Source organism: Grammomys surdaster, unplaced genomic scaffold (genome assembly GCF_004785775.1).
Source record: "Grammomys surdaster isolate TR1022 unplaced genomic scaffold, NIH_TR_1.0 183, whole genome shotgun sequence".
Lineage (NCBI taxonomy): Eukaryota > Metazoa > Chordata > Mammalia > Rodentia > Muridae > Grammomys > Grammomys surdaster.
The window spans coordinates 759,197-783,588 of NW_021604628.1; the positions used below are offsets into that span (position 1 = coordinate 759,197).

Below are 24,392 nucleotides of genomic sequence, written 5' to 3' on the forward strand. Positions count from 1 at the left end.
ATCTCAGGAGTGGGTGTGGGCATGCAGGATCTCAGGAGTGGGTGTGGACCATGTAGGATGTGAGCTGATGGACTGGGCCAGAAGCCACTCTGGGACCCTGGTCTGACCCCACCATCTGTCCTGACCCTGCTGGGCTCTTGTCATTGTTGAGAGTGACCTTTGAGAGTGGCTGCGGCTTCCCCATGGTCCAGCCTCTGCCTGCAGCTAAGGCAAGCAGAGTCTTACAGGATCCAAGGAGTCTGGTTGTCCTTGTGGGTTTCCTCAGTTGCCGTACTTAGAGGGTCACAGTGCAGTTCCTATTGTCACGTACACAGAGGCCTATGTAGGAATGAAATGTGAAGAAGTACCAGCTGGCACATATTTATAATCCCATATGAGGCAGGGGGATTGTTAGTTCTAGCCTGGATGGCATAATAAAAACCTGTCTCAAAGGATCACACACACACAAACAAGTAAAAACTCCCAAACTGACAGAAAAGAACATTGAAAGGAAGCCAGAAATCCAACCACACCCGAATTAAAGCTTTTTACCAGTTACATGCGGCTCTCGGGGCCAGCAGCTCTGTAAGGCAGGTGTCTCAACCCCTTCACAGGTCACAGGATCCAGGGGTGAGTGGCTTAATGAACGTTCCAAACTCGAAGGCAGATCTAAGTGAAGTGCCTTTGCTTGTCCAGTGACTTGATAATGGCTGGACTTAGCTTGTCCTTGGCTGTCTAGTGCACTGGACGCAGTGTCCTCCGTGTCAGAGTAGGCAGTGCAGCTCTGGGGCCCTTAACTAGTCTTCTTTAAACCCTTTTAAAACTGACTGTGTGTGTGCACGTACCTGCTTGTCTGTGTGTGTACCATGTGAATATAGGTGCCCTCAAAGGCCAGAACTAGGGCAGCAGACCCCGTGGTGCTAGAGTTACAGGTGCTCCTCAGCTGCCCAGGGTGAGTGCTGACCCTGGTCCTCTGCAAGAGCAGTAAGTGCTCCTAACCACGGAAACATCTGGCTACCCAGTTGTTGTTTACCTTCTACCTTAAATACATACCTCTCTTTTTTCAAAAATGTCTTTATTTTCTGTATATAGGTCTTTGCCGTGCCTATATGTATATCAGTTCAACATGTGTGTACCTGGTACCTGTGGAGCCCAAAGCAGGGTGTTAGATCTCCTGGAACTGGAGTTATAGACGGTTGTAAGCCACAGTGTGGGTGCTGGGCCCTCTGGAAGGACATACACGTACAGACACACGCGCGCGCACACACATACACACACAGATTTATTAACAATTCACTTTCTTGCCTGTCAGGAATTGAGATCTAAAATTTCTAGTCCAGTTAACGGGCAGATTATTTCAACAGCATATATAAACTTCACACATTCTTTCTCTTTACTTCTTTTTAAAAAACGTGTGTGTGTATGTGTGTGTTTGTATGTGTGTGTTTATGTGTGTTTGTGTTCATGTGTGCATGTGTGTGTCCATGTGCATGCATGTGTGTGTGTCTGTGTGTGTGCATGTGCGTTTGTGTGTGTGTGTGTGTGTGCATGAGCTCGTGTGTGTCTACTGAGGAAGCCAGCTGCTTCTGTAAAACGGGGTCCTCTGAAGATAAGCCATCAGAGGCAGGCCCAGTGTACAGTCCTGGAGGGTTGCCCCTGAGGCTGCAGTGTGCCCTAGGCTCATTGCCAGGAGCCTTTGGTCCTGCACAGTGCTGTCAGTCTCTCTGAACTGAGTAAGGACACATCATCTCAGTGGATGTGTGTAAAGAAAGTCACGGGGAAGAACAGGTTTGAGGCACATCCTATTATTTAATTTTTTTGATTATTTCTTTTGTAAGTCTGTATGTGCATACTACAAGTGTGTAGAGGTCAGAGGATAACTTGTGGGAGTCCATTCTCTCCTACCACGTGGGTTCTGGGGATCGAACTTATGTTGTCAGGGTCAGCAGCAAGAGCTCTCTACCTACTGAGCCATCTTGCCAGCCCAACATGGCCTACCTTTAGAAGCAGTTTCTTTCCAGCAAAATAAACAGTTAGCCAGTAACTTCACTTCTTTCCCTCCACATGAAGCAGGGCAGCGGAATTCCACTGGGCGTTTTACTGAGAGGCATGTTAACACTACAACTCCAGGAGGCCCGGCCAGACCTCTGACTCCTGCCGGTTCCCATGGGACCTTCACTCCCTGGGTATGCAGAGATGATCAGGCTCGGCTTCTCTACATGGGACAATGTTCCAAGTCAGACAGGCGAGCCTGTGTCTCCCACGGATAAGTCGTCTGTGGATCCAAAGCTGCTGTTCGCAGACTGTCCCTCTTGTGTTGCCATCCTCCGCGTGTGGTTTCCTTCTTGTGGACCACACAGATTTGTTTCATTGTATCTACTGCATTCCAGCCAGCGTGGAGGAGGAAAGGCAGGAAGGGGTGTGTGTGTGTGTGTGTGTGTGTGTGCCAGTGGGCATGTGTGTGTGGCATGTGTGTGTGCAAGTGGATATACTTGTGTGCACTTGCGTGTGGAGCCTGAGGCTGACGTTGAGAATCGTTCGTGGTCGCCCCTGCACTTTATTGAACCAGGTAGAGTCTCGTCAGACCTGGGCTCGGTCATGTGGCTAGTGCAGCTTCTCTAGGACTGTCTGTTTCCACCATCTGAGGCTGGAATTACAGGAGAGCCGCTGGAACCGCCCAGCGTTGTCATGGGTTCTGGGGATCCCAGCTCTGCGCCTCATGCTGTGTGGTGAGCGCATGCTCGCCCCAGGCCTGCGAATGCTCCCTCTGTTGAAAGCTGCTCCCAGAGCTGTGCTTGAGTGTCTGAGCCTGGTGTCATGGACACACCCAGGACTGAGCCTGGGAAGACCTCTTGCCAATTTAGAGCCCTGAGCTGCCTTTATTCCGGGTGGGAAATGGGGAAGAGTTACTCGCAGGCAGTTGTCAGTCACTCCTCTCACTCCTCAGGCTGAAAAGGAGCTCCTTCCTGAAGCTCGGCCTCAACAGAGCCTGTCCCTGAGCTCAGACCCACCTGTCCCTCCCCCATGTCCAGGCAATTACAATTGTCTCTGAGCCCCATCCGCAGCCCCGTAACTGTCTCCCAGACCTCATTCTTTCCCGCTGTCCCCCAAGACTGACGTGGGTAAGCCTGGCGCAGGCTGGCAGAGCTGGCTTTTCTGTCTCACCTTATTGCTTCACCCGGGGCTTGGCCCTGCGGTTCCTGTCCCGAGACCCTTTGTATAGCATGTCAGCCACCTGCTGCAGTACCCAGGTTCTCCAGCTTGATGGCTGAGGCTCTGAGTTCTCCTCCTTCCCTCTCCCTCACCTCAGGGTCTGTAATTTTTAATATTTTAAATAAAATATTACAATCTAATAATTCATTTAAAATATACTTTATTAAAATAAAATTAATTTCATTACTATCCATCGTTAAATTTATTATTAAAAATAAAATATTTTATTAAAATAATTACTAATTTAATAATTAAAATAAAATGTTTACTATTTATTTGTGCGTGTGTATGTGCTTGTGTGCACGTATGTATTGAGTATATGCGTGTACACATGTGCATCTGTATATTTGTATATGAGTGAGTGTGTGTGCGTGTGTGTGTGTGTGTGTGTGTGTGTGTGTGTGTATGGGGCAGAGGACAGCTTGCAGGAGTCAGTTATCTCTACACCATGTGGGTTCCAAGAATCAAATTCAGATCATCGAGGTTGGTGCACGGTACCCTTCCTGAGGGATCCTGGGATGGCGTTTTAAACCTAAAGCCTTATCTCCCATACCCAGAGTGACTCCTTCCTGAGAAGCCTTTCTCTTGGAAGCCGTCCCTAAGCCCCGGGCATACCGTCCCACCAAGTCCTCCTGGCACCTAGCTGTACCGTAGCTAGTTGTCCTCCAGCAGACTCATGCCTGGAGGCCAGAGGCTATCTGAAGATTGTCCCCTCCTCCCACGCCTTCACAGTGGCGTCCACACATACGTAGAAGAGTGAGGCCCCATCCCATGGTTTGAGCGCAGGCTGCTCGGAAGCTCGTGGGGCGGTGTCAGGCGTGGCCACTGGGGAGCAGTGCACCCCATCTCTGATACTGCGTGCAGTGTCAGGTCATCTCTGAAGTCTGGAGATTGTAAGCTGAGGGACTAGAGGGGTCCTTGAAATTCCTGCCTTCCACTCTCAGACATTCAAAACTTACGACCCCAACAAGACGGAACAAGAGTATTCACAGATAGAAGCTGGCAACGACCGCGCTAGCCTCATAGCTATTCATACCGTGAGGCTGTACTCAGCCGTAAGGAGCATGCTGCCGGTGCGCCAACCATGTGCCAGTTACAGGGGAAGCGTGTGTTGTATGAGTACATTCACACAGAGCCCAGAGTGAGCAAAGCCTGTCTGCAGCCCTGGAGATCAGGAACCAGGGCCAAGGGTGTCAGGAGCTCTCCTGACTGGGGAGTGGGTGAGGAGGAAGTGCCCCCTGCCCTTCCTCAACTCCCCAGCTTCACTGTTGTTACCACAGATGTGGGGACGGGACACGTACTAGAACTGTGTGTGTCAGTGCAGTTTGCTGTGTGCACGTTATACTGTGTGGACATTATACCTTCAGAAAAGCCCTCCTCGTAGCTTTTGAAAGCCAGGAGGCTGGGGTCCTCCAGTCCTCCCCTGAAACCCCCTCTCCTTTTGCTATGAGGCTGCCTGTCAGACTCCACCACAGACAGAATAGCTCTCTGTTCCTCTTCACCTCCCTTCTCCTGGAAGCCACCGGGACTTGCAGTCTGCCTCTGTTTTTCTCTTAGACGCTAATGAAACCGGCCTAGGGTGAAAAGAAACCATATGTATTTGTGTGTATGGTTGGGAGGGACAGATGCTAACTTGAAAGGGGTAGGAGAGTACTTATTAGTTTTTGCAGAGTGTTGTCATGGTCTGTTTTGCGTTGTGATGACAGAATATTCACGGCTGGGTACGTTCAGAGGCCAGATGGCTGGGTGCTCTGTAAGTAAAGTTACTTTGTTTCTGATGGCTGCTGAGTCCAGACTGCGGGACACCATTGTCTCTGTGAAGACAACGGTGAAGAGCGAGCTCGGGGAAGAGCAACATCTGCCTTGCCACAGCGTTTTGTGGTGCCAAGGCAGAAAGGGATGCGGTGCTCTGCGAGGGGTGCCCAGCTTGCTACAGTGTGCTCTTTCTGTGGAGAAGCATGCACTCCCTTGAGAAAGGGCATTACTGTGCAGGCCGGGTTCTGTGGATGGCAGGGTCCGTGCCTATGTAGCAAGCAGTGGACTGCTCCTGAGAGTCGGTTGTTTCCCTCTGTTTGCCAGGGATTGAACTCAGGTCATCAGGCTTGGCATCCAGCCTTACCTGCTGGTCCTCCGTCTCTCTGGCCCAAGAAGCAGGGTTTTTGTTGTTGTTTGTTTGTTTTAAAAATCTCTTGAAACAAAGTCTCACTGTGTACTTTGGCTGTCTTGGAACTCACTACATAGACAAGGTTGGCCTAGAACTCCAAAGGTCCACTTCCCTGTGCCTGCCAAATGCTGAGGCTAAAGCCATGCACTGCCATGCCTGGCAGGAGGTGGGTTTTGAATAGAGCAGTGGGGAGATTCTGAGCAGAGTCCCGAAGAGAGGAAGAGAAATCGTGCTGGCTCCATATCCCCCCAGTGCCATGGACGCTGCCCTCACTACTACCCCACCCTACCCTGCCCATGTGGCTGATGCTCCCTCTCATGTGGCCAGTTCTGAGGACATGTCACCTCCATTTCCTCTCTGACTCTGCCTGTACATCCTGCCCCACCCTGGCCAGCTGGTGTCAAGACCAGAGGTGGAACTAGAGAGCCCTCCACAGCAATGACAGGCTCCCCGTTGCCTCAAGACACTGGTCCCGGGTCGTCTTGTTCAAACTCTTTTTTTTTTTAATTTCCATGTTTTTAGTGTGTGTGTGTGTGTGTGTGTGTGTGTGTGGGAGAGAGAGAGAGAGAGAGAGACAGACAGACAGACAGACAGAGGTTAAATGGAGTAGGCTTTTTCTAACCCTTTACAAGTGTTCTGGGGACCAAGCTCAGCCCCCAGGCCTACACACATGTCAAGTGCCTCTGTAGGCTGAGCCGCCTCTCTGGCCCTTTTGTTTGCTTCTTTAAATGTGAAGTTTATGTTGATTTCCTTTACACACGTGGATTCATCCTCCTGTCACTCAGGCCCACACATCCCCAGCGCCCGCAGGAGTACTCAGAACATCTCCAGCCCCCCAGAAGCCCTTACGTTTCCTTCGGGTCCCCACTCTGTCCCCTCCTTCCCTGACCTACAAGGGCCCCATCTACACTGAGTTCTGTTTGTTTGTTTGTTTGTTTAAGCTTTATTTTTGCTGGATGTGGTCTGCAAAGTGCACACGCCTTTAGTCCCAGCACTTGGGAGGCAGAGGCAGGCAAATCTCTGTGAGCTCCAGGCCAGCCTGGTCTACAAAGCAAGTCCAGGACGGCCAGGGCTACACACAGAGAATCCCTATCTTGAAAAACAACAAACAGAAAGCTTCGTTTTCACTTGGTCCAAGTCTTGGGAGGGGCTCCAGGGTGGTTACAAAGCTGCCTTGAGAGGTCCTGAGGCTGCAGGTGCAGAGCAAAGCAGGGAGCTCCTTGTAAGGCCAGGAGACGACCTAGTCATGCTTGGGGCGGGGAGTGGGAGGGGATAGGTTGTTAGAGGAGGTGCTGCCCCAGAGATGGCTGGGGCAGGCCAGGGTGCGCTCGTTGGCCTTTCCTGGGAAGCCTGTGGACGTTGGTCAGGTGGTTGCCCATTCTGGTGAGCTTCGCCTCCTCATCCAGGAAGTGGTTCCTAAGATGAGATGAGGCTCTGTTTGAAGATCTGAGAGGCCTGGGTTCTCCTCCACTGTTAAGACAGCTTCCACGGTCTCCTGGGTTTCCCCCCACTCTTCTAAGCATCCCGGAAGAACACGCAACCTCAATGTGCAGCTCAAGGTGCTGGGCCCAGTCGGGCTTCTCCTCAGATATTTGGAAACAGTGTTACCCCTTCCCCCCCCCCCCCCCCTCCCCACCCCCCTCATCATCCCCGTCAGAATAGCTTAGAGGGGGTGTGTGGGCGAGCTGCAGGTGCGAGCCAGCCAGGAGGTTCACTGCCACCTTGGGAGCTCCCACCTCGGGAGCTCCCACCCCAGTGGAATAATTGTGACGAATCAGGGAGGTCACAGCTGACCGGCAGCACGGAGCTAACCGCAAAGAGACCCTCGGAGGGAGGGTCCCAGACCCTGTGGCTGCACAGACTGTAAGGTGGCGGGAAGCTAACAAAATGGTTCCCAGTTCTGTCCAAGCACTGCGGAAGCGAGACAGAGATTCACGGGACCTCAAGGCCCTGGTCCACAGCGGATTCTTCTGCCGGGTGCTAAACTTTACCTCAGTCGAATCACAGGGAAGAGTTCTAACTCCCCTTAGTCAGCGACAGGAATGAGGAGCGAGCAGCACTAACACCGAAGCTTCTGACAAGCGCCCACTTGGGACTGAGCTTGTCCTATAAGCTGCCTTCTGGAAGCTGGAAGCAGCAGCCTCAGGTGTGACAGGCAGGCTGGGAGCGTGTGAGGTTCTCCCATCACCCGCTGGAGGGCTGAGCTGAGTGGCATCCTTTATGTGAGCGCTCCCTGGAGAGCCCACTGCCGGGTTTCCTGACACTAAGGGGGTGAGCGCCCCCCAAGGGCAGGTGTGGCTTGTCAGGTCAGGGTGGATCAGACCTAGCCTTCTCTCCAAGCAGTGAACGCCACCTGTCTCTGTGGCAACCTCTAGAATGTATGTATGTATGTATATATGTGTATATGTTTCTTGGTGTTTGTGTGTGCACGAGTGTAGTTACCTGTAGATCCTAGAGAGGTGGATGCCCTAGTGCTGGAGTTACAGACAGTTGTCAGCTGCCTGGTGTGACATCCTCTGCAAGGGTAGCATGCCCCCTTAGCCACTGAGTCATCTCCCCAGTACCCCAGTATTGGGGGGGGTGGTTGCATGTAGGTCCCCATGGAGGCCAGAAAATAGCATTTGATCTCCTAGAGCTGGGGTTGCAGGCAGTTGTGAGCCAGTCTGTGTGGATGCTGAGTACCAAACTCAGGTCCTCTTCAAGAGCGGCCAGTGCTCTCAACCGCTGAGCCATCTTTCCAGCCCAGGTATATAGGTTTCTACATTTAATTGTAATCAGGCTATTGTCATTCCTATATGCCTAAGCTACCCCACACTGCGAAGCCAGACCTTATGTGTGTTTCTGAGCTAAGAGTCAGCAGTTTGATCGACAGGCCCAGTGTGAAGGGGCCTCTGTGGCCAGCAGGAATGTGTCCAGGAGAGCCTGAGACTGGCTTTTTCTCCCTGCCTTTCAGAGAGCCGGTCTCCATGTCAGGCTCTGGCTTCCTGGCTGTAACCATATGATCCTTCCACCTTTTCTGCACGTGCTGAAGGTTTGTGTCCTCATGGTCTTGTCTGTTGTCACCAAGTCCTGGCATGAGAATATCAGGTGACTAACTCTGCCAGTGTTTATATGGCCTTCCAATCACCTGGAACTGGGCACAGGAAGCCAGCAGTGCAGACGCGTAGTCTTCATTTCTTGGAGGGTTGAGGCAGGAGGATTATTTGAGTTCAGGAAGTCAAAGCCAACTTGGGTAACATAGTGAGATTCTGTCTCAAAAAAAACCCAAAAAAACCATTTTCTTATTTAGTTCTTTAAATATATGGTCATTTATTTCATTTATCTTTTTCCTAGTTTGTGTATAATATACATATATATACATATATACATATATATGTGTGTGTGTGTAGTATATGTACATGTATATACAGTGTGTGTACACATGTGTATAGTATATGTACATGTATGCAGGTGTTCATGCATATACGCGTAGAAGACAGACATTGGTAATGGCTGACTTCAGTGGCTTCTGATTTTTTTGGGAGAAGGTGGGTTGGGGATCCCTTACTGGGACCTAAAGTTCAACAATTCAGCGAGGTTGGCCAACCAATGGGCTTCAGAAATCCCAGTCTCCACCAGCCAGTGCTGGGATTAGAGACGCTCGCCCTTGAGGGTCTGACCTGCGTGCCTGCTGGGGTCCAAACTCAAGCACTCATGCTTGCACGGCAGGTGCTGTACCTCATGTGACACCTCCCCAGCCCAGGGTACCTCTGTGATCAGGAAATACTAGGCAAGGGGTTCTCTTTTCTTTCTTGCTTGCTTGCTTGCTTTTTTTTTTCTTGAGACAGGGTCTCACTATGTAGCCCTGGCTGTTCTGAAACTTGCAGTGTAGATCACGAGGCTGGCCCCAAACTCAAGGATTTTCACCTGCCTCTGATTAAAGGTCTGTGCCACCATGCTCACCTTATGCAAGGGATTCTTGTGAGTCTAATGTCGGGGTGGAAGGGGAGGGGATGACCATGAGAGGCTCTGGGAAGCCCTGAGGCCTTCTGCCGCTGATGGTTTGGAGTGTCAAGTCCTGTCAGATCACAGAAGCTGGAATGCCCTGGGACCTCACAGGGCCCCTGGGGAGTGCCTGGGGCTCTGAGCAAAGCTAGTTGTCCTCAGAGCTTCCAGACTGTTTGCTGAGGCCCATGTTCCACTGATTGCTCTGCGGCCCAGGACTCTTGAGTTCTGAGCAAGATCAGCTGTTGACTGGAGCCAATGTCCCAGTGCATTTTATCAGCTAATCAATAGCCATGTTCTCCCCAAACCCAGAGTGGGCAATTTTGTTTTCATAAAGAGCTTTTTGGTTTCTCCCTTTTGGATGCATTGCCTCTTAAAATAGCCATAAAAACCCCTTTAAACTCACTCCCTGCAGTCAGTCCTGGCTGCCACACACTCACAGCCAGAGATGAGGCCCTCGCCTGGGACAGAGGGGCTGGCATGCTTTCCTGTTGAACTTCAATTATGTGTGGAGTTTCCTCAAGTGGACGGTTAATGATCCTTCTGAACAGATTGTTTATGCTGAATGAAGCCCTTCAGAGCCCGCGCCTCCCTCTCTGCTGCTTATTGCCCGTGTGCTCAGCTCAGTTGTGGAGTATGTGAACCCTGTCCTCCCAGCAGGCAGAGAAAGCTATGCACGCCCCAGGAAGTACAGTGAGCTATTCCACTCCCCACACCCCAGGAAGTACAGTGAGCTAGCCTGCCATCCATGAATGCCAAGGGTACATGGCTGATTATAGCTGCCAAAGAGGGTTCACTTTATTTATCTCTAGTCCCTTTGATCCTGGCACAGCTGAAGGTTCGGAGATGATGCTAGCACTTCTCATACTTACCCTTACAGTGTCCCCTGACACTGCCCTGGTGGTAGTGCCCGTTAACAGATGAACTGAGGGACAGAGCCAGTGAGAGGCACAGCCAGGACTGGGCTCTGTAGCCTGGCTCCAGGGCGGGCCCTTCACTTGGTGCTGCTCTGCCCAGGTGAGGCGGCACAGGCTGCAGGGTCTGGAAGGACAGCTCTGCCCCACTGTCTTCGGGAACACTGTGTCTTTTTTTTTTGTGGATTTTTGAGACAGGGTTTCTCTGTGTAGCCCTGGCTGTCCTGGAACTCACTCTGTAGACCAGGCCGGTCTCGAACTCAGAAATCCGCCTGCCTCTGCCTCCCAAGTGCTGGGATTAAAGGTATGCGCCACCACCGCCCGGCCAGGAACACTGTGTCTTGTTGGTTGCTCTGCTCAGTGAGTTGCCAGTCCTGCTAACAGTGTTCTGTAGTGCTAAGTGCCCAGGTTGGAAAAGACCCCCCGAGATTTATTAGAAGGCTGGACATAGTGGCACACATCTGTAATCCCAGCTCTTGGGTTGCAGAGGCAGGAGGATTGTAGGTTTGAGGCCAATCTTGACTGAATAGCTGAACACTATCACAAACTAATAATAAAAATGACAAAAATTTTTACACTTTAAAGAAGTATTGGCCCGGAAGGATGAGTGAGCAGGCCCAGCCTCCTGAGCAAGCATTGACACTCAGGACCCACATACAAGGCCGTGCAAGCATGGCGGCAAGCATCCGTAACCCCAGCACGCCTTCTGTGGGAGGGGAAGCAGGCAGAGTCACTCAGAAGCTCACTGGCCACCCAACCTGGGATATGCAGCAAGGCAGGACTGAGAGACTCCCCACGCCCCAGCAGGGTGGAAGGACATGTACACACCCACTAGAGAAGAAAAGAGCACCCTGGAGAGATGGTGCAGCAGTTGCTCGCACTGGCTGCTAGTTCAGAGGACCCTGAATCAATTCTCATCCCCCACGTGACAGCTTACAACTGTCTGTAACTACTGTCCCAGGGAATCCATGTAGTGCCCAGCTCTGCGCGCAGGCAGAATGCCCATAGAATAAGGGTAAATGAAGGCTAGAGAGGTGGCTCAGCCATTGGGAGCATTGCATTGTTGCTCTTGCAGAGGACCCGGGTTCGATTCCCAACACCCACACAGTGACTCACGGTCCACCATAATTCAAGTTCTAAAGGATTCTATGCTCTTTTTTTTTTTGGTGACTGTGGGCACTAGGCACATACATGGTGCACGTATATACATCTAAGCGAAATACTCATGAAAAAAAAGATAAATTAAAAATTTTTTAATAAAGGTAAAAAAAAATTATTATGGAGCTTTGCTTTTCCCTTTGGGAAATGCATGGGATTGGGGATGGTCTTGTCTGAACACCCCTGTCTCACGCTGAGGAAGCTGTTGCCAAGGGTGGGTTAGTAGAACCATGTGCCTACTCGAGAGGAAAGAGCTCTGCCCAGAGCCTAGACCCTGGAGAGGCTCGACAGCACAGTATTTGTGACTGTAAGCTTCGGAGGCAAGCTGCATGCGGGCCCCTGGAGGAACTGAGAGTAGTGAAGCCACCCTGTGCAGGACTGAGCTGGAAGTCTGTACAGCAGCCTGGGAAGAGCCTAGAAATGTAACCTGCCACAAAAAGAGGTCTCTGGATGAAGACTTAGGGCCTGACTCAATTTAAATAATGCATATGGCCACCCCAAAACCAAAGCCACTGCATAATTCTTAAGTTAGAGAAATCATACTTCTTAGAAGTTTTTTTTTTTAACGTGATCTCCCAATTAGATTTTTATGTGGTGTCAGACTTCTTCATTTCCGCAAGGTTACTATTGTTTTACAAAGTCCTTATTCATTTTTGGTGATAAAAGGCAGCTGCAGTCACTGTGGCTTCCCCCGCCCTCAGAAACCATGCACATTTGGGGATGCCATAAAAATTATGCTTTTTGTGGCAATTTTTAAAAGTACAGCAAAACGTAAAGAAACAAATCCTTCGTTCCCTCTTTATTAAAGGCACAGTGAGCCAGCGATGTGTTTTGTTCCGCCTCTCCCCCCCAATTCGTGTAAGCACATATGAATACTGCATGCCGAAATTGAAAGTCTGCTGGGCATAATTCCACTCCTTGCTCTTTTCCGTTAAAGCTTTGGCATGCCTTCTGCATCCATCGTTATAAAAGGCTTAGCATTCCTGATAAGCCTCATCTAAAATAATCTGTGTGCCTACTGTGCTCGAGGCGCGGAGGCTATCATTTTATATATGTTAACTCTGGCTGTTTCCTTCACAGCCTAGCTTTTCTGACCCCGTACTCCATGGTCTCCACCAGCCTCTGTCTCTCTGTCTCTGTCTGTCTCTGAATACCCCTTGATGTTCATATAAGCTACAACAAAGACAGCTCTTGGGCAGGTGAGATGGCGCAGTGGGTAGAGGTGCTTGCTGCCAGGTCCGAGTGAGGATCTGAGTCCAGGAGGATCTTCATATTAGGAGAGAACTGGCTTCCACAAGTTGTCCTCTGACCTCCACGCATATGCAATGGCAACACACATGCACATACGCACATGTGCACGCACATGCACGCACGCATGCACCAAAATAAAATATGATTGAAAAAACACCATTCTTCAAGCAGAACGGAATCCAGGAACTGTTAAATGTTGGGACCCTGAGTGTATGTGGTCAGCTGACTGTGTCCCCCTCGCCACACACGGGCAAGGGACTGAATGTAGTGCCCACGGGTCTAAGGAGAGAAGCTGCCTTTTGTGCAGCGCTGAGGGGCCTCGGCTAGGCGTACAGCCGCTCCATTTGTGTGCAGGCTGAGCCTGTCTCACTGCTCCTTCTCTATGGCAAGAAGGATTAGGTACAGAATCATCACAGAGGGGAAGTCCGTGGCCTTCTTTAAGTTTCCTGTCCCATCTGCTTGGGCCTTGGACCAGATAGCCTCTCGTCCCTGCTACTACCTGGAATTTCCATGAGAAGTTAGAAGACAGTTGGGCTGGAGAGATGGCCCAGTGGTTAAGACAGCTTCCTGCTCTTCCACCTGTGACTCCACCAGGGGACTTGACACCCTCTTCTGGCCTCTGCAGGTCCCACCAGGCACACGCACAGGCACATGTACACACACACACACACGCGCGTACACACACACACACACACTTTTAAATTAGTGTTCCTCTCTGAAAGAGGCCCTGTGCTCAGACTTAACGGACACTTTATGTAACTCCTGGTATCCTTTTGTGTGCTGTGGGTGTATGTATGGTCTTGCAGAGCCTCTAAGATGGTGATAGAAAGATAAGGGTGTTTCACAAGGGTACATGTCAACAGAACCATGTGCATGAGGGAGGTGGGGTATCCTCTAGCAGGGGGAAACACCAACACGATAGAAGTTAGTCCTAGAGGCACCCGCATGCTTGGCTCACCGTCCTTCATACATGTCTGATGCCAGCACTCAGGGAGCCCATCCTTCTGCTGAGCAGGGGGCTCTGACCCAGTTGTCCTATGAATGTGGTAGGTAGCTCACTGAGTGTCTATAATCAGAATTTCTCTAGGCTGTTCCTGAGGTTGAGCTGGGTATAGCTTTTTGAGCAGTAGTCCAGAGTGGTCATTAAGAAAAAATCTAATGATAAATGCCAAGGGACCGTGAGGTATGCTGGGTTGGAGTGAGAAATGGCCCAGTCGGTGTTATGAGACCCCCGGGAATTCTGAGACACACGCGAGCAGAAGGGCAGGCTTGTCCGTCCACATCAAGTCCCTTGCTTCTGGGGCCTGAAGAACCCCACGGCAGACAGAGGGCTCTACGCCCCTCTCTCTGTTTTCAGATACAGCCTCTGGAGCCTCTTCACCCTTTTGTCTTGCAGAGGAGGACGTGGAGAACTTCGACGTGACCAACTTGTCCCAGGACATGCTGCGAAGCATTGAAGCCGACAGCTTCTGGTGCATGAGCAAACTCCTGGACGGAATCCAGGTAAGCGCCCCCCCCCCCAAGCCGGCGCTCCCTCCGTCAGGCTCCCACTTCCGTCTTGCTCCTCTGTGTGAGGTAGACCCCCCCCCCCCCACCCCGCCAGTGCGCCTCTGCCTCTTCTAGTAGCTTCACTAGATAGTGGTCTAGCATCCCTCTGGGTCTGTGCTGCACTCGATGTCAGAGAGGGCCCCTGCTCCCTGCTGGGTACCCAGATCCCGCGGATCAAGCCCAGTGCAGGGCTGGCTCCTCCAGCCTTTCCCCAGACGCTACGTTTTTAGGGACCCCTTTGTTCCCAAACACTATCACTAGCTGTCAGCACTGGTGAACTTCTAAAATATATGTTCATGATATATAATATGTATAATATATATGACATGCATACTATTTATATAGCATATAATATATAGTACATATTATATATATATAATATTTTACTTTTTATTTTATATACATTAGTGTTTTGCCTGCATGTATATCAGTCTGTGTGAAGGTATTGAATCCCCTGGAACTGGAGTTACAGACAGCTGTGAGCTGTCATGTGGATGCTGGGACTTGAACCTGGGTCCTCCTGGCAGAGCAGCCAGTGCTCTTAAGCGCTGAGCTGTCTCTCCAGCCCGTTTATGTTATTCTCAGTCCTGTGTCTGTACGTGGGTATGTGCACATGAGTGCAGGTGCTCGTGGACCCTGGAGGTGTTGGATCACTGGGGTCTGGGGTCTCAAGTAGTTGTGAGCCACTAGGAACCGTAGTGGGTCCTCTGGAAGAGAGTACACACTCTTGACCTCCCAAGCCATCTCTCTAGCCCCCGGTCCACTTTTAAATATGCTTCAGGGACTGTGGCGACAGCACTGGGGAGATGCCTAGCCGACTCTTGAGCTCCAGTCTCACTGAGACCCCATCTCAAAAAGCAAGAGGGACCATTTGTGAGGGATGATACCTGAAGTCTCCCTGGCCTGGGTAACAGGCATGCTGGCATGCACTCGTGCATGCACACGCACGCCCACACGCAAACACACATGCACACACACACACATGCATGTACAGGAACATACACACACCAGCAGTAACGACAGAGCAGCCTGTGTCTCTTGAGCTCTTATCTAGGCGTGGAAGGCAGCTGGTTTGGGCTCTGCTCACTCCAGGCCCCGTGTCCTTCGCAGGATAATTACACGTTTGCACAACCAGGGATCCAGAAGAAGGTCAAGGCGTTGGAAGAGCTCGTCAGCCGGATCGATGGTAGGTCGAGAGGGCAGGACTTCCCCAGTGCAGTCCCCACCTGAGCACTGGCACTTGGTCCTCCTGGCTCCTTTCCCAGCCCGTCCTTGTGACCCCGCTGCACTGTCTTCACGGCTCAGTGGGAAGGCCGTGAGCTCCGCTGTCATCCCAAGGTCTTTCCACCTCATTCTGTCACCAAATCTCAGTTCCCCCATAGCTCTGCCCCAGTGCCTCTCCTCCCCTTCCCAGTCCACAGCCCTGGGTCAGCCACAGCGGGAGGGGAAGGGGCTGGCAAGGAGGAGAACCCGCCCGCCCGGCCCCTGAGGCCTGCTGGTGGCCCCTGATCTCCTGCTGCTTTCAGAGCAGGTACACAGTCACTTCAGGAGGTACGAGGTGGAGTACTTGCAGTTTGCCTTCCGGTGGATGAACAACCTGCTGATGAGGGAGCTTCCCCTACGCTGTACCATCCGCCTGTGGGACACATACCAGGTGTGGAGGGACCCCCGCCTCTCCCCGCTCTCCCCGCTCTCCCCGCTGGCCCCAACACCCTGTGAAGCCTCTGCCCACTTTCGTCCTGTCTGCTGCGGCCTTTGGTAATCTCTTGAGCCCATGTTCTCTGTCACATAAGAGGTTTTAGGCTGGGTTTCCCTGGTTTCCCTGGGAAGGGAGGGGTTCACAGTTGGGGCTCTGAGGCCTGCCTGACTCTTCTTTTCCTTCCCAGTCTGAGCCAGAAGGCTTCTCACACTTCCACCTCTATGTGTGCGCCGCCTTCTTGATCAAGTGGAGGAAGGAGATTTTGGATGAGGAAGATTTTCAGGTGAGTGTGCAGAAGGCGCTGCTGTGGAGGCTCCTGGGGCCCTAAGGTCTCCCCAGTGCCAGAAGGGCTGCAGAATGGTTGCACAGGCCCAAGAGACTCCTAAGCTGTTCATTGACAGGCATACCCTGTGAGTCACCATGGAGGCCCAGGACATCCTGGGAAGAGAAGCAAGCAGAGGGCCGTTCTCACAGCCCACGTGCTGAGGGAAGACAGGCGGTAGACAGAGGGTCAGGGGGCTTACGGAGATGCTGGGGTACACACCGCCGCAAGGCCCAGCCTTAGCGGTAGGAGGGGAGGCTGCAGTTTCAAGCGAAGCAGTCAGGATAAGTTCACCAAGAAGACAACATTTAAGCAAAGAGGAAGGCGAGGGAGCAAGCCGTATGGCCTCTGGGGCAGGGGGATGACTGGCGTGGGGGCTTTCAGTCACTCATAAGTTTGGCTGTTTAAGGGGTTGTGAGGCCTGAGCAGGCGGCCAGTGGAAGAGCAGAGCAGGTAGGGCAGAAGTTGCCGCGAGCGCCCTGGCTGTTCCTGGCGGGCCTTGGGCATGGAGGAGATAAAGTCTTGAAGACTACTCTGCTTCTGCGCAGTGTCCAGAGCTGGGGGCGTGGGCACAGCAGCCGCCCAGGACTCTGCTGTAGTTCTCTGAGGGCCGTGGCCATGGGTAGTGACAGCAGAGGTGTACGTGGCCATATTTGAGGTCTTTTGTATCCAGAGCCCAGGCTCTTTGATGGGCTGGGTTTGCACTGTGATGCAGAAAGATGGACCAGAATGACCCTTGGATGGAGGCTGAGGAGCAGGTGTGGAGAGAGGTCAGGGCTTTGGTGTTGGAAATGCTGAATTTGAAATGTCAGCTAGGTGTGGTGGTATACACTGTAACCCCAGCATTCGAGGAAGTCAGAGGGAGGGGTTAGGGGTTCGAGTATATCTTTAGCTATGTTGTAAGTTTGAGGCCAGCCTGGGCTACATAAAGCCCTGTTGCAAAAGAAGAGAAAGAACTTTATGCATTCAAATAGAGATGACTGGTCAAATCAATGTACAGATGTCAGCGTTAGTGGCCCAGTTTCTCGGAGACAGGGTGGACTAGACATGTGAGCTTGGAATCCTTTGGTTTAGGGGGCAGGCAACATGGCTCAACAGTTAAGATCCCATTTGCAAATGCAGCTGTGGACTGGCTTGCCAGGCCCGAGCCCTGGTGGGTACCGGGCATCTGAGTTGGCAGCTGGAGGCCTAGAAAGCCCTCTGGCTGCCAGTCCAAGTCCTAGAAGAAGCAGAGAAGCAAGCGGGACTCCTAGGGGGAGGGATGATGGATTATGCAAGAGTCCGTGAGGACTGAAATGTCCACTTCCCTACTGACGTAAGGCCTCCTGACAACGGGCCCTGCCCTGAACTTGGCCCCAGACTGAACTTGCCTGGTGTTTGCCAAATAGAGGAACAGTCGTTATAGCCCCAGCCAGCCACACAGACACCAGCAGGACACAGTCAGCAAAGGCACTGTGTCCTGGCTGAGAGTGTAGCCCAGGGAAGGCTCTGTGGGAGCGAGAGATAAGCTTGGGGAAGAGGAGGGAAGGACGCCACCTCATGGTACTGTCGTGGGTGAGGCAGGGCACGGGTCAGCAAGACCTGAACGAAACTGCTTTTTTAAAAATAAGGTATTTATTGTGGTGCTGGGAGTTAGGCCTCACTCACTAGACAAACGCGCTACCTAAGAGCTGGGTTGTGGGGAGACCTTTGGGTGTGTCTAAGAGGTGAAGTTTTGCCCCTTCCTCACCGTGTCAGCATCCTAAAGTCTGCTCTGTATGTCTCAGCCCTGACCTGCACTGCTTGCTCTCTGGGGATGGAAAGGGTGTTGACTTTTTGGTCCCAACCCATCAGGGAGTCCGACTCCACCAAGTTAGGCACCAAGCCCACAGTGATAAAATGGATTTTGGGTCTCCTGAACCAAGGCTAACCTTGGAACAGTAAGCAAGGCTGGGAGGACCAAGAGAGTAACTCACTGCAGCCCATGGTTTCTGTTCTGACCCTTTGGCAGAATACACTGTCAAGGCAGGCTGTAGAGGTAAAACTTAGTGGATGGCGTCCCAAAGGTAGTTGATACCAGACCTGAATGGAAAGCCCTGAATTCTGTGCCCCTGGAGACTGACAAGCCTCCTGTGGGCAGTGATGTGCCAGGTACTGAGACATGGGGGACACTTCTCCAAAATCCAGAAATCCAGATGTGTGCCAGGTGTGCCAGACCATGGGCAGGCTGACAGCAGCTCCCTCATCTGTCTAAGCAGCTCTTAGCTCTGTCGTCACCTGCACCCAGACAGAGGCTGTTCGCTCTGGGCGCCAGGAAACCATCTTGTAAACTCGAGGATGCACCAGGCCTCAGGTGCTCAGAGCTGATTTGGAGGAGCAGGAGCAAAGGGCCCAAGGCCTAGGGTTCAAAGTCCCTTGAAATGCATATAAGACATTGAACAGGGGAGTCCGTGGGATTTCTGTGTCAGGCAGTCTTGTGGGAGCTTCCAATTCTGTCCCATGCAAGCGTTTTGGAGATGCCCGCTCTACAGTGTAGCTCTTACAGGAGAAAGAGTTGAGGCTCCTGTCTATCTGTCTGTCTGTCTGTCTATCGTCTATCATCTATCCATCCATCCATCCATCCATCCATCTATCTTCCATCTGTCCGTCCATCCATCCATCCATCCATCCATCCATCCATCCATCCATCCATCCATCTATCTATCTATCTATCTATCTATCTATCTATCTATCTATCTATCTATCGGGTCTCATGTAGCACAGGCCGGCCTCAAACCGACTGTGTAGCTGAGGATGACCCTGACCTTTTTTCCTCCTCCTTCCACCCCCCCATTCCTAAAACTCCCAGAGTGCAGAACTGCAGGTGCGTACCGGCAGGCTTGGGCTGGTCAGAGCTCTTAAAGTACAGCATTGCAAAGCGAGGGGTGTCTTAGGCCTCAGCCACAGAGCAAGCGTAGACAGATCCGTCCCTGATCAAGGATACAGTCACCGACTGTTGCCTGAGTGCAGGTCCTGTGCAGACATTCGGTGAGGTGCCAGTTTGAACCCTGCTCTGACAGGTCAGGGAACCCTGGGATCAGAGGATCCTCGTGAGAAAGGCCAATGCTCTCAGACTGTGAACAGAAGCAGCCAGTGAGGGGACCCGAAGCCCTCAGGAGATCCCCAAGTGCAGTAGGAGGGACCGTTGGGTTGTTGAACTCTCAGCAAGTTACAGGCAAGGCTGGAATTTTGAAAGATGACACTGGGCCATCATCAGATGGATGCTCTAGTTATGATGTCCTTTCCTGGTTAGAAGGTGTGTGGGACAGCTGAGTCCACCTGACACCCACAGAGACCACTGGGACCTTGCAGAGGGAGTCTGCACACAACGTCCAAGCTAATCAGATACAGTTTTAAGTCCATTTGCCATTAATTCCTTTTTAAAAAATGATACGGTTGTTGTTGTTTGAGACAGGGTTTCTCTGTCCTGGAACTCACTCTGTAGACCAGGCTGGCCTCGAACTCAGAAATCTGCCTGTCTCTGTCTCCCAAGTACTGGGATTAAAGGCATGAGGCGCCATCACTCTGCACGCTTTATTATTTTTAAGATTTTTGTTTGGTTTATTTTTGTGTATGTGTCTTGCCAACACGTGTATGTATGTAACCATGTGTGTGCCTGGTGCCTGGGATGTCCAGAATAGGGTATCATATCCCCTGGAGCTGCAGTTAACAGACAGTGAGCCACCATGTGTGTGCTGGGTACCAGACCAGGATCCTTCGCAGGAGCAGCCAGGGCTCCCTCCTTTTGAACCTTCTGTCTCACTTTCTCCCGGTCCTCATTTGTGACAACAGTACCTTCTCCGCCAAGTTCCCTCTCCCTGGAGATGGTTGGGTTTCAGCATGTGCCTGAGCGTTGACCCCGTAGTGTTCTTCTCTAAAAGGCCTAGGCTGGCTTCCCTCTAATGCTTGCCCTACAGACAGGCTCGATTCTGTGTTATCTCACCTGACTACACACACTCGACTTGAGAAACCGCTTTGTAGGAAATCCTCAGTGCCGTTCTGGCAGTGTCTCTTCCATCACCCTGGCTAAGCACACCTGACTTGTGACCAGCATCTCTGCCCCTTGGCCATGGTCATTTGGTTTCACCAACTTTCTCGAAGATTGTTAAGCCGTGGTGGGATGGGGAGCCAGGAGAGGTGGAAAGCTGTAGTTCCCGTCTCTGCCACCAGGTGGCAGAGCGGCTCCTCACAGCTAATCCTCTTACCATGAGAGAGGAGGGAAAAGGAAGGAGAGGTTGACTAGAGATAGAGTTTATTCAGAAGCATCTAGAAAGCTTCTACTAACGCTAGGTTAGAGTCGGAAGTGACTCCCATCCCAGAGATAGCCCTTCTCTCGAGCTGGGCTAGTCTTGTTGATGCATTTTGTTTACAAGTTACACAAAAGCATGGAGTCATTATAGAAATACTAGAATTTTCCAGTAAGAGGGGGTGTGGGAGAGGGCCAGTGAGATGGCTTAGCGGGTGAAGGTGCTTGCTGCCAAGCCTGGAGACCTGAGTTCAAACTCTGGCATCCACCTGGTAGGAGGAGAGAACCTCTGACCTCTGCACTCCACTCACAAGCACACATCCCACTGAGAATAAACAAAGCCAAAGAAAGTTGCTGGGACAGGGCCTCTTCATGGAGGCTTGGCTGGCCTGGAACTCGCTAGCTATGGAACTTGCTCTGCAGACAGGCTGGCCTAGAACTCACGGAGATCTGCCCGTGGTGTGGGGGTGGGGAGATTAAAGGCATGCACTACCACACTTGGCTTAACTTTTAAAAATATTTTTATGTATATGCGTGTTTTACCTGCATGTATGTCTGTGCACCACATGTGTACCTGGAACCTGTTGGAGGCTAAAGGGGTGTTGGATCCCCAGGAACTGGAGTTATATGGTTTTAAGTTCCTATGTGGGTACTGGGGGGGGGTATGGCAATCGAACCCAGATCTTCTGGGAGAATGGCATGTGAGCATTCCTCCAGCTCACCTTGCCTCTTGAGGCAGGCTTTTCCGCTGAGAAATGGGGCTCACTGTTTAGGTGAGGCTGATTGGCCAGCAAGCCCCCCCACCCCCAGTCATCCCGTCTCCACCTCTTGCAGCACTGGGACCAAACTCAGGGGCTCCTGCTCCTGACGGGAGCACCTTACCATCCGAGCCTTCTCCCTCGCCCTAGGACGAATCTTTTTATAATTAAAAAGAAAAAAAGACAAATATCCCAGTTCTGAATAGCCAGAATGAATGAAATCTAAAAAAAACAAAACAACAAGGTCCAGATGAGAAGCAGGTACAGGGAAAGATGACAGCTTGCTGTCAGAGCAGCCCTGCACAGCGGGAAGCATGCGGTGGTTCCTCTCTGTCCCGGCTTCATTCTCGGCTCCTAGCACTTGGAGGAGGCACATGTCAGTGTGTCAGAGACTCTGTGAGGCGTCTCAGACTTCCTCTGGCTGCACGATTGTTAGGAGGCAGCAGGCTGGACTTTGGGGCTCACGTGGGCCAGGAGGAAGTACCCCTCAGGCACAGGCTGCAAAGAGCTGAAAGGCCTTCCTTGCCTTGCAGGGCCTCCTCATGCTGCTGCAGAACCTACCCACGATCCACTGGGGCAACGAGGAGATCGGGCTGCTGCTGGCTGAGGCCTACAGACTGAAGTACATGTTCGCAGACGCCCCCAACCACTACCGCCGATAGGTGCTGTCTCCCCCGGGGACCCAGACCGCCCCCATCTCTGATGGTAATTTCATCACTGTGGCCACCATGCAAGCCGTGGGCCCCCCCCCCCGGCCAGGAACCACTCCTGCTGTACAAAGCTCGCCCCCACTGCAGCCACCACCACCACCGCCACCCAGGTCTTAACTTCCCACCATCCGTCACTTCGTCTCTGGATGTGTGTCCGGGACGACTGTCAGTATTCCGTGCAATGTGGATGGGCCCGGCTCGGGGAGAAGGCCAAGAGGAGGTGAGAGGTGTCTTTCCCTGGAAGACTCTGGACAAAGGAAGGGGAGCCCTGGGTCTGCCCCACAGTGTCCATATGCACCAGCCAGCTCCGCCCAGGAATCAGCTGGCATGTTTTCTTTTACTTTCTTTTTTTAAACAAGGAAAACACACATTTTCTAATATGCCCAAGGCATAGGACTTTAGGCTCTATGCTGTTGCTTCTGTGACTGAGTTTGATCTGGCCACTGGTCAGAGACACTTTGTTTTCAGAACACTCCCCGGCCCCCTTCCTTCCCCTCATTTCCCCTCCTCCTCCTGTCCCAGCTGAGCCAATGACACCTTGAGTGAGCCCTTCCTTCTCAGGTGGAGGGGACACCATGTTCATCACCCTGAGGAGAGGCCTTTGCACTCAGGGCTGGGAAGTACGTTTGTCGTTTGTCCTTTCCTGTTCCCCCATGGGTGGGGTGTTTGTGTGCATGAATTTGTATGTATGTGAGTGTGCATATGTGCGTGTGCGTGCTCGAGTGTGTATGTATGTGTGTGTACGCACTCATGCACATGACTGAATGTGTGTGTGCGTGTGCGTGTGTGTGTGAGTGTGTGTGTGTGTACAAGCCCATCAGCATTTTGTCACATGTCTGAATTTATGTCCAGACTAACCCATCAGAACCGGTTGGGAAGGACCCCAGGGACCAAGCATCCTATGGTCTCTCGAGAGGGACCAGGGCAGGGGAGGGAGAAAGAGGGTTGTTTAGTTCTGTTTTTACCACCTCTTGGAACCCTTTTTCCAGGGTGAAGCACTCCAAGACATTATGTATAAATTGTGTTATTATGTATATGGGTAAAGGTGTACAAATCTATGTCCTCTTTGTAGCAGATATGGTTTTATATTTATAGCGTGCATTGACATGTGAAGGCAAACTAGGTCATCAGCACAGATGAACTTGCTTAAGGGAGGGGCCTGGGGGAGGAGGCTGGAGGGTGTGGCCAGCAGCCAGTCAACAATCAGTGTCTCCGCCTTCTCTCCCTCCCCTTTCTTCCCATCCCTCCACGGCCTCTGTGGAAGGCATGCTGTGTCCTTTCCCTCTCCTCACCCCAGGAAGGACCGTAGAGGCAGAAGACCTCCCTCAGGTCTCAGGCCCCAGCCTTTGTCTTCTCAGTGTAAGTCAGCACTGTGGTCAGGACAGAGCTGGCTGACAAGTCAGTGCCAAGAGAACGGTCCATGTTTCCCCAGGACCGGGAGCTCTTCCTGAAAAGTGGCCTTGAGTATCCCCTACTACCACCATCACCCCCTGCAGCTCAGGAGAGAAGGACCCAGCCAGAGTTTTGGTGTTGGGTCGTGGAGAAGGGAAAATGGAGGCCAGTAGCCATCACCCCCTTGGGGTGTCAGGCAGTGTTCCCAGGGGTGACACCCTGAAGCTCACTTCCTGTGTCACTCCCCTCAGGCCACACCTCACCCCTGTGAATTCGCTCCCTCAGCCAGGCTGTTTCTCAGGCATCCTTCCCATCACCCACTCCTGTGCCGCAGTAGCCTCCTTCACAGAGGCGAGGACGAGGACTCGTGACCCTCCCTCCAACAGACTGAGTAAACACAGAGACCTGTGCTCCTGAGCGGTGGTTTTATTTTTTTAATTTTATGTTCACACGGGAAATTGTGGATAAACTGAACGGACTGTAAATAAATGCTGTTTCCTCCTTTCCTCCTCCATCGGAGCGAGCAGCTGCCTCCTGAGTTCACTCTTTGTTCCCTGGGTTGTTGGTTTGGTTTTGTTTGCTGGTACTTGTAAATATAGGGTGGAGGGGGAAGTCAGGGGCTAGAGAAATGGCCCAGTAGTTAAGAGTGCCTACTGCACTTCCCAGCACCCACATCAGCTGATTCATAGCTACCTGGAACTCCAGCCCCAGGGGGTTTGTCGCCCTCTTCTGACCTCTGGAAGCACTGAACTCATGTGGCATATTCACACACACATACACACACACACACACACACACACGAAATAAAATCTTCAGAAAGACATGGGTCAAGCCTCATATAGAACAGTGGCATTCCCACGGGACACAAGCAAAGGCCAAGACCCTACACTGTGTAGGAGAAGACTGTGGAGTGAGTATCCTGCTTCCTCGGCTGTTTGGCAGAGCCCCTGGTCTCACGTGACCACATCGTGACAAAGCCTTACTCAGATTGTTTCTCAGGCCCAAAGGAGGTAAGAGGCTAAACTCAAGACTTCTT

The 24,392-nt window shown here is 51.9% G+C and overlaps 1 protein-coding gene across 1 annotated transcript in view; it reads left to right on the forward strand.

The window, feature by feature from the left end:
* The window catches only part of Tbc1d22b (TBC1 domain family member 22B), a 50,303-nt gene extending 26,409 nt beyond the window's left edge, over positions 1-23,894 (forward strand). The window contains exons 9-13 of the mRNA XM_028767937.1: positions 14,060-14,166; positions 15,322-15,397; positions 15,738-15,865; positions 16,098-16,193; positions 21,788-23,894. Coding sequence (XP_028623770.1) covers positions 14,060-14,166; positions 15,322-15,397; positions 15,738-15,865; positions 16,098-16,193; positions 21,788-21,916 — 536 coding nt within the window. The 3' untranslated portion in view covers positions 21,917-23,894. The remainder of the gene's footprint in view (positions 1-14,059; positions 14,167-15,321; positions 15,398-15,737; positions 15,866-16,097; positions 16,194-21,787) is intronic.
* Positions 23,895-24,392: the final 498 nt, after the last annotated feature.